Below are 9755 nucleotides of genomic sequence, written 5' to 3'. Positions count from 1 at the left end.
TCTCTCCCTCTCTCTCGTTAGCATAATACTCTCCACACCTAGCTGATGGGGGCCGGCTATCCCCCTCCATAATTGTACCAGCAAGTATAGTATTACCAAATTAAACTTTGCTCCTCATCACCCACACGCACAACAGACGCCGCAACACCCCGCCCTATATACAATAAGAACCATATGCCATACGCCACTCATGACCTAATCACCAAGATCCATTCCCTCCCCCTCGAGCAAGAACAGGCGGCAAGGGCTCCATCTGCTGCCAATTCACAAGTGCAGCAGGCCAGCAGCAGAAGCTTGTTGTTGCAATGGCTACTACTACTGCCGCAGCCCCCGACCTCTCGCTGCATATCAGCCCTCCCTCGCCGCCCGATGATGCTAGGAGCAGTGACGTGCTCTTCTCCAAGCAGACGTTGTGCCTCGGACTCGTTCAGACGACGACGGCGGCGGCGCATGATCAGGATGGCCAATGCGACGACGTCCAGCAGCAGCAGCGGCAGCGACTGCACCAGCAGCCTAGCCAGATCCAGAGGTTCAAGAAAACCTCGTCATCGTCGGCGGCGTTGTTATCTGCCGGAGGAGGCACGACGAGATCTGGGAACGGCAACAGCGGGGGCGGGAAGAGGAGCTCCAGAGCGCCGAGGATGAGGTGGACCACGGCTCTTCATGCACACTTCGTCCATGCCGTAGAGCTCCTTGGCGGCCATGAGAGTACGCTCGTCGACGCGACGTCCTTGCTTGTTGCTTGCCTTCCATATATACATTCTCACCAATGTTCTGTTCAATTGTTAGTCAATCGATTAATTGTGTGCTTCAGTTCGTTGGTCCTACGCTTTTGCCGTTAATATATATAACGACATGATGATCCGGTCTCTCTTGTGCATAGCTCATAGTGGGGAAATATTGTTACCTTGCATTGCTTTTGTTTGTTTTTCTTGCTTTCCACTTAATTAAATTGTAGCGTTTGCACACACTTCACTGAACTGCCAGTCTCGAGGTTTCAGTTTCATTTTTGTTACAAATTCAGAATTATTGTACCTTTCTTTCTAGGAGCAACGCCAAAGTCAGTGCTGGAGCTGATGAACGTTAAGGATCTCACATTGGCTCATGTTAAGAGCCACTTGCAGGCAAGTTACAAGAACCTCAATATACAATCTCTCTCTCTCTCTCTCTCTCTCTCTCTCTCTCTCTCTCTCTCTCTCTTCTCTCTCTCTCTTTCTCGATCTCCAGTAGATTTTGGTACTCAATAGTATTTCCCATGTCGCGAGACTCAAGAACCAAACAAAAAGATATCACAGTTTGACGATCTCTTGAGCAGCCCCCATTCACCTTTCCCTTCTTGGCATTGCTTGTAGTTGTCGCCAAATACTTGTCTCTTCCATCCGAATCATCATTTAACCAGTACTATATATATATATATATATATCAACCACAACGAACTAATGTTTCCTTTCCTTAGCGCGTTGCAAGAGTAAACCAATTAATTAAATGGCAGCACACAAGGATCAGTCTAATCTTTTGCATGGCGTCCTTTTCTTATTTGCTTTACTTGTTGATGCAGATGTATCGAACAGTGAAGGGAACGACGGCAGACAGATCATGTGCTGCAGGTAAAACATTTCTTTTCCTGAGTTGATATTCCTCAGGAGGGTCATATCACATAATGCTAGCTGAATTATTGGCATGGGGCGTGCATGGTTAGTATTTCAAGTCAGTCCCATAAAGCAAGCACTACTGTCATTCTTTTTTTTTCTTCTTAAAAATGGAAGTGGCAGTGTTTGTCTTTGAGCCACTACACAGTGTCTGGAAATACCTAGCTAGCTAGGGAATAGCCGCATATGTTCATATAGATTTATATATGTATCCGTTGTAAATTTCAGTGATTTGACATGCATATATATTTTGCTGCAGGCCATGTCCAGATGAGAGACATGGGCTTTCTGCACAGGGGTTGTGAACTGAATGGCTTCGAAGCGTTTAGCAACGGTACTTCTAATGCTACCGCCAATAATAGGTTAGTACACATTATCGGCTGCTCTCTTATTATATATAGTATTCTGTGTGTGTCAGCGATGCCGATGCGTATATAATTCGTTAAAGTGACGCCATGCATATATATTTAGTCACTTGCATCGGTACGGTTACTTTTCCTCTGCGAATCTGCATCCTCTATCTTGTTCATTCTGATGACGATTTAAGTGGATACCTTCTGCGCATTTTTTAGATTTTTTAAGTATAATGCACAAACATGAATGGTTCAATGGTTGTGGCTTCTAATTTTGAGAGCAAGTTGTTTTTAGTCAATGTGTATTTTTTTTTAACAATGAATGGTTATGTTCATGAAAAAGGTCCTATTTTCGACGGTCTATGGCCGCCGAAAATGACTGTAACTGTCGTAGTGTCATATATAACCTATATGTGCTCAAACTAGAATAAAATTAATTCTTTTTTCTAAAAAAATGTATAATGCACGAACATGACCACTACGATCCCATCACTTTATATTTCCTTTCTATCCTTTTTTAGAAAGAAAAATTGATCTCTCATGTCTTTCTATTGCATTCCTGGCCAGTGTTGCTGTCATGCATCACTCTTGCATTTATTCTCTCATCTTCTATAGCTAGAGGTTTTGGTCCCACATGCTTCTGTATATGAGGTATCCTTCATCCAACTTTAACAAGTCAAACTACAACACAAGTTGCAAGCAGTTCTATCCCTTTTTCTGTTTTTCACACGTGTCACACAGTACTTAATTTAAAGATAAATGACACTTGTGACAAATCAAACATATATAGAAGGGACTTCCGTAGGGTATATATATTGAGCTGCCCCATACAGTGCAATGTGCAATATTTTATTCCCAAATCCCAATCCAGTTAAGTTTGTTGCTTTTCAAAAATCAATAGATAGCACACCAGACCGCACACTTTGATCATCATTTATTCAAAAGGCACGGAACTGTGGGGTTATCTTTCGATTTTAATCAAAATTTATTTGTAATGTTCTCCATATAACTAACTGTGTATTATGCCAACATATTTGGTCAAAATTAGACTAACTGATTGCATGCGTTCAAAGTCGTCACTGTATTTTTTTTTCTAACTCTCTGTGTCCCAAACAAATGTTTTTTTATCCAAACAATCTCATGTTTGATTAAGCTCGTAGAAAATAATATCAGCATTTATATATTAAAATTGATTTATTATGAGAGTATATTATATAATTAATCTACTAATACTTATTATGCATCATATATATTAATTAGTATTTTGTGTAGATATTTGGTCAAATTAAGTCCTTATTTGGCATGGCTTCACTTCACCGGTGAACCATTTTTTTTTCTTTAGCTCCATGAAAGTCCATCGTTGGAGCTAGAGCTGCTTTGGTGAACTATTTAGCAAAATAGCTCCATATGTAGAGCTTCTTAAAGTATGCTCTTACTACAAAATCCCATGAAGGATCCACCATGATAAGGTGAAGTCTAGTGAAGCCACTATTTTTGGCTCCATACCACATCGAACATATGTTGAGAGCACGATTTAATGAGCTTTTCTAGATGAAGGCCATTTGTTTTACCTTGTTTGGCAGAAAATAGCTCCAGACTACTCTAGAAGTCAGTGAACAAGTCATGCTAAATGGGATCTAAGGATCATTTATCTCCTCATAAAATGAAGTTTCATGCCTTTTAGGATGGAGGGATTAATTAAAAGGGAGCGGCTGAACCTTAAGTCCAAGGTTTATGAGATGACACCAGTGAACCCAAAAAAATTGTCATATGGTTGTGAAAGGATCACGTTTAATGAATATTGATGAACATATTTCATATATGGTCAGCTATACTGTGCTACGACAATAATATTGGTATTTATGTTGATCAAACATATATAGAAGCCATAGTTTAAATTATAGTTGTAGAATGGCAATCTATATTTATGCTAAAACATAATAGTTAAGACTACTTCACAACCTACTTTTTATTACATGGTAGTGTTGCTTCTTCTCCAATCATAAATCCAAGTACCATTTTGATGTTTGCAAGATCTGCAGAGCACAATTCTGTCCACAAATTTATTTTAGTCGATAAGCAAAAACCTAATGAGAATATGTAATGCAAAGCAATTGTTTTTTATATATAATCACAAATTTTGTTAGCCAAAGTTAATGTTTAACAACACGTAAAGCGGAAAAACTTAATTTGTTTGAATACAGGTCACTGTAAAGACCTATACTACAATATGTAGGTATTAGGTAGAATCAAATATTGTCACTGATTTAGCTCTTCATGAAAGAGCTAGTTATAACTTATTATTCTCCCTTCCTCTTGCTCAATAAAATATTGTATGAAATAGATATTATAACACTATTGGAGTTGCCCGTAGAAGTTTTTTTTTGTCTCAACCGTACCTTTTACTTTAATTATTGCCATGAAAAAAGAAACTTACCATCCTTACTATGCACACCAACTATATATAAATATCCAATTAATTGTGATATTATGACAGAAATTGTTTATTAATTAACACATACACATGGATTGTTTAGATACATAAGAACTAATATAAGATTGAGACTAGCTTCTTGGTATGAGCACAATAACCAGGTGGTGCAGAGCAGAGGGGGGCAACGACCCCGAGGCCACCCCCCTAATCATCCCTAACTTTATAAGAGTCACTAATTTTATTAGCTAATGACTATGTAAATAATTCAAAATAACTCCTATCAGCTCCAATCTAATTTGCCCCTCCCCTCCAAAAAAAAACTCAAATCCTGGCTTCGCGCCCCCTGAGCACAATGTCTCCTCAAAAGTTCAACAATATAACGATACTTGTATAATAATGTTCCATGCGTGTTCATATTATACATATCATATGCAGAAGAGGAGAGGGGGGGGGGGGTATTAATATATTATTGCGATTTTTCTTTAGTCCATTCAGGTGGGCACACGGTTGCTGTGCGAGTAGCTGTCTAATAAGGTACGATGACAGTGTGTTGTGCATGCATGCATGTCTGATGGTGTGATGGATGCGCGTCATCCTTGGACCTCGGCTGCCGATGGATTCCAAACTCCCCCGCACGCACTCACATGCAAAAGCTCGCGCGCGTGCGTTCTGCCGTGCTGGAACCTGAACTGAACGCACCCGGCCGGCCCGACCTCCTGCCCTGTGTGTGTGCCTCATGCGTATAGTACGCAGGCAGCAGCAAATATAATAATGATCCGATCGATCCAACTAATCCGCTGCTGCAGGCGCGGGCACGCACATGACTAGCTAGCTAGGGTTTTGCCTGCATGCATGGGGGACACGTCATTAAAGGCAAGTAAAGCCTCTAGCTAGCTAGCTAGTCACATTATTTATTATTGCGAAAAAATTGCGGTGCAGAGGCCAGCAGCAGTCACCCTTCTTCATTGCATGCATGGTATAGTCCTGCTGCTACATGCACAGCGCAGCACGCAGCTACTGGCCAAAGGACATCATGATGGATGGCAAGACTTTTTTCTCTCTCTCTCTCTCGCCTTGCACTGCCAGGCTAGCTAGCTAGCTTGTTGCTGCAAAGCAGAGCTCGCTCGTGTTGAGGGAGGAGGGCCGGTCCCGTCCCAATACGATCGACGACGACGATACTTATGTGCAAGAAGCCGGCCGGCCGGTGTGGTGGTGGTAGCAGCTAGTAGTAGTAGTCCCAGCCCGGCCTGTCATGATTCATTCATTGTCAATTCAGATCCATATCAATTGTTCCCCCTGTGCGCGCTGCGCCCCCCCTCCGGCCGTCATACATTACGCGACGACGAGAGCGGTGGCCGGCCGGAATCTTGGCAAGAAACAAGTAGAAGAAGACGAGGGAAGGGAAGGGCATGATGCAGATGCAGTGCGGCATGCAGCAGCAGCAGCAGCAGGGCCGGGCGGGCGCCGGCCGGGGGACATGCTAGCTGCATGTTGCAGTCGGCCTCCCCTCGCCGCAGCTCCATCCGATCCATCCATCCATCCGTCCGTCCGTCCGTTGCCCTTGACCGAAAGCCTGCGTGCGGGTACCATGCATGCATGCTCCAGCCCCGGGCCTATAGTGGAGGAGGATAGTAGAGCTCGCAGCAGGCATGTGCAGCAGCCCGGCCGCCAGCTGCTTAAATAGAGTTCGCACTACGGTGTGGTAGTAGTGGCGAGCATGGACAAGCCAAGTTGCCAGCAGCAGCAGCAGCTAGCAGGTAGCGCATTGCGTCAACACACAGTCGCTCGATCAACGACACTGCTGCATTCAGTCGTCCAGACTCCACACACTCCAGACAGATCAGTGGCATACACACTTGTGCGTGCTTAAATTCGCGTGTGTGTGTGATGGAATGGAGGAGTGCGTGGCATGCATTTCAGCTAGCTAGTAGTGGATGGTGGATCGGTACAGTACGTACGTGCCACCCAGAGTCTCAGCTAGTAGACTCTCTCTGTCTGTCGTCTCTGTGTGCGTGTCTGGGGCTCGCTGATCTACCGCTACCAGCTGCCTGCGGCTGTGTGCTGGGCGTGTGCCAGATCGGAGTTAATTCCTTGTGTACCTACGACTACGATAGACATCGTCCGGCCCTGCTAGCTGCTGCTGCTCCCTCTGCAATGCATCTTTGTTCGTGTAATCTGATGTTTTTAACTGTTTTGCTGCCTGTCGTCGTATTCATTGTGTCTCTTCTGGTACACCGTACGATACGCAGAGAGTCACGAGACTGATCTCTCTCTCTCTCTCTCTCTCTCTCTCTCTCTCTCTGCGTACCGCGTACGACCTGGTACGTACCTATATGTATATAGCATCAAACCTAGTACGGAGATACATATATACATATACTACTGCGATAACGTACGAAAGGCGGATCCGTACACTACCCCCTACATGGGATATTGGGATGCGATAGCTATAGATACACGTGTATACCCTGGTATGTACATGGACAAAGTACGTACTGAATATTTGTATGATGCAGAATGCAGGCAGCTGCCGGGTCGCCGGCAGGGAAGCATGCTGAGGTAGCCTGGTTCTTGCGGCCACCCTTGGCACACCAGAGTAGTGGTGGTGGTGGTGGTGGTGGGGCGGTGCCGCTTCCGCTGCCGCTGCCCTGCCCCTACCTCATGTCTGCCCACCACAACCGCTACTTGCTCTCACAGAATCAGGTGATTATTCTATATACATTTATATTACTCTCTACAATATATTTCCATTAGAGTGTACAGTGCATGCAGTAGTGTTCGTAGTTAACATATATATAGATAGTGTACGGTCAGATCGAGCTTGTTAGTTACGATCAGATAAATGTATCGTTCTTCTCCCATCCATCGTATGAAGCACAGACGGCGTCGAATGATTAATGTTCGCGCTGTTCCGTCCCGGCCTGACGACACCACAGTACGTACAAGGGTGTAGTTAATTAGGCTAGTAATAACAATACAACATTCTGACCGAGTGTTGGGGAGAATTAACAGCTAGCACATGCATCTTCCCTTTTCTTCAATAATAATGTTGGCTGCAGCAGAGCCGTACCCTCGCTCTCTTTAATTCCTCCGAACCACTCAATCCAGGCAGCAAGCTAGCTGCTTAAGTAGACACGAACGCGTCACCACACATATATGTGACGCATGCATGCAGGTGCAGATGCAGTGGCAGGATGTTTTAGGCCCTGTTTAGATCATCAGATTCGTCCAACAATAAATTGGCAATAAATCAGATCCCCGCCGCAGTTTTTTTTAAGAAGTTAGCTTCATTTATTAGTCACATGGTCACAATAAACTGGCAAAAGTTGGGTATTTGGGTTTAAAGAATCTAGTAAGAATTGGCTCAAGAAACTGGGAAAAAAAACTGGCCTATCTGGACCCTACCCATTTCCAGATTCTTAAAAACTGGATCGATGCAAGAACACGTCTGTCGTTTGCCAGATCCATGATATATAATTCGCAACAAAATATTTTTCTAGTACGTAATCAGATCCTCTCTTCTCTACATACATTTGTTACATTATTAATATTTATTAGGCTTGGCAAATACAGTAGCAGTGCAGACGACATGTACAGATGGCAAAAAAATTTATATTATGCTGTCGACGTTGTCGCACTCATAATGACACTTTCTACGGCAAGAACGAGATGCTACTGGGAACCACATATAGCTAGTAGATACTATATTTTTTTTCTCTTTAGATCTCGTGGTGTATTGCTTTTTGCTGGAGCAAGCCAAACGCTATACTTCAGTAGAGAGAGAGAGAGGGAGAGAGAGAGTGAGCAACGTGCTGAAAAGTGTTACTATGAGACATTTCAAAGAATATCAATCTAATCAGTCATTCAACTGGCTTTATTTCATCAACTAAGGAGTATACATAATATAATCGCCGACATGCATGTCAGCTATCCGACAAGATGAGTACGTTGCCATAATATAAGCGATGCATGCATGCGTTGCGTGCGTGTCTTTATTTCTACAGGGATGGAGGACCAGAGGCGCGCATCAGCAAGACGCTGCCGCCCCCCCGCCGCTCGTCCTAGGCCAGCAGGACAGTGCGCGGCGTCTGCATCCAGGCTTCCCCGACACGGCCATCAGCAGCAGCAGACCGTCATCCTGGAGCGCAGGCGTGGCAAGCCGCTGGTCGTCGTCGACGGCGGCGGCGCCTTCGCCGTCAAGTGGCAGGAGTAGCATCAGCAGCGGCACGGAACAGCCAGCAGCATGCAGCTGGACGATGATGACGACGAACAAGCAGCAGCAGCAGCCGCCGCCGTCGACGTCATCATCATCAAGGGTCGTCGCGGTACCGAACCTGGAGATGAGCCTGGGGAGGCAGGGGTGGCAACACGACCTGCAGGATCATCATCCGCAGCAGCAGCAGCAGCAGCGCAGCGGGGAGTCCACGGCGCCAAAAGAGCTGACCCCCGGCCTCCTCAAGTGCTTGTGAAATAATAATGATAGCTAATACTTGATCGGCTAATAATCACTTATATAATTCCACCGTCGAGATGAGCTTGCGAGAGGTGTTCAAGGCTTGGAAGCAAATTATCGACCGCGACGTTAGCTAGAGACGACGTTGTACTCGTTTGGTGCTACCGGCTTCACGTACGTAGTTGTTTTCTACTCCTCCCATCTATATCCATTATTAGCTATATATTTAGCTTCATTTTCTGGTATATGCATGTAATTTGAGCTGATGTGGAGACGACGACTGTTAGAAATAAACGAGCTACCTTTCTCAATATATATACGGTGACTAATTTTTTTAGAGTTCTAGAGTACTTATATATATACGGTGACTAAATCTAATCGAAGATGGTTTTACTTGTGCTTAATTAATCTTTTTAAGAGCAAAGTTAGGTCACCATGCATGTTCAAGTACAGTTGATAGGAAAAGGAGTACTCACCATGCATGCTAGACCCGACCGTATGTACACACAACGACCCACCTAGTGACGCAGAAGAAGTGGTACGGCTCGTCCTCACCAACAAGACCCGTCACTTAGCTTATCTCTATCTGCAGCGGCGCGGCGCTCTGCCGGACTAGGGATGTGGCAGCTCTCCTAGCTCAAATTTGTTTTACTCTTCTTTATTCTGGTCGCACCATGTGTTTTTTTTTTTGGGTTGTAATGTCTGTGCCATCAAGCTCTCTGTCCACTCTTCATTATACGGTCATTATTGTGCTCAAGTCTCCATCCTGTGAACGATACAGATTATGCTTGCATACTTGTTTTGAGGTAGCACAAAGATGATCTTCCTCACAATGTTCATGTTACCTGCCAATGGAGTTGAGCTCG

The 9755-nt window shown here is 44.4% G+C and overlaps 1 protein-coding gene across 1 annotated transcript; it reads left to right on the top strand.

The window, feature by feature from the left end:
• The first annotated feature begins 200 nt into the window (after positions 1 to 200).
• LOC100216818 (uncharacterized) lies at positions 201 to 9201 on the top strand. Its single transcript, NM_001143214.1, has 6 exons — positions 201 to 708; positions 1048 to 1124; positions 1559 to 1607; positions 1909 to 2011; positions 6953 to 7139; positions 8441 to 9201. Exons 1-6 carry the CDS (start codon positions 306 to 308, stop codon positions 8903 to 8905), a joined length of 1284 nt encoding a protein of 427 aa, NP_001136686.1. The 5' UTR covers positions 201 to 305; the 3' UTR covers positions 8906 to 9201.
• The last annotated feature ends 554 nt before the right edge of the window (positions 9202 to 9755 follow it).

The sequence above is a fragment of the Zea mays genome, chromosome 1 (genome assembly GCF_902167145.1).
Source record: "Zea mays cultivar B73 chromosome 1, Zm-B73-REFERENCE-NAM-5.0, whole genome shotgun sequence".
Classification (NCBI taxonomy): Eukaryota; Viridiplantae; Streptophyta; class Magnoliopsida; order Poales; family Poaceae; genus Zea; species Zea mays.
Note: the sequence above shows the minus strand (reverse complement) of the source record. Positions and strands in the feature narration are given on the sequence as shown.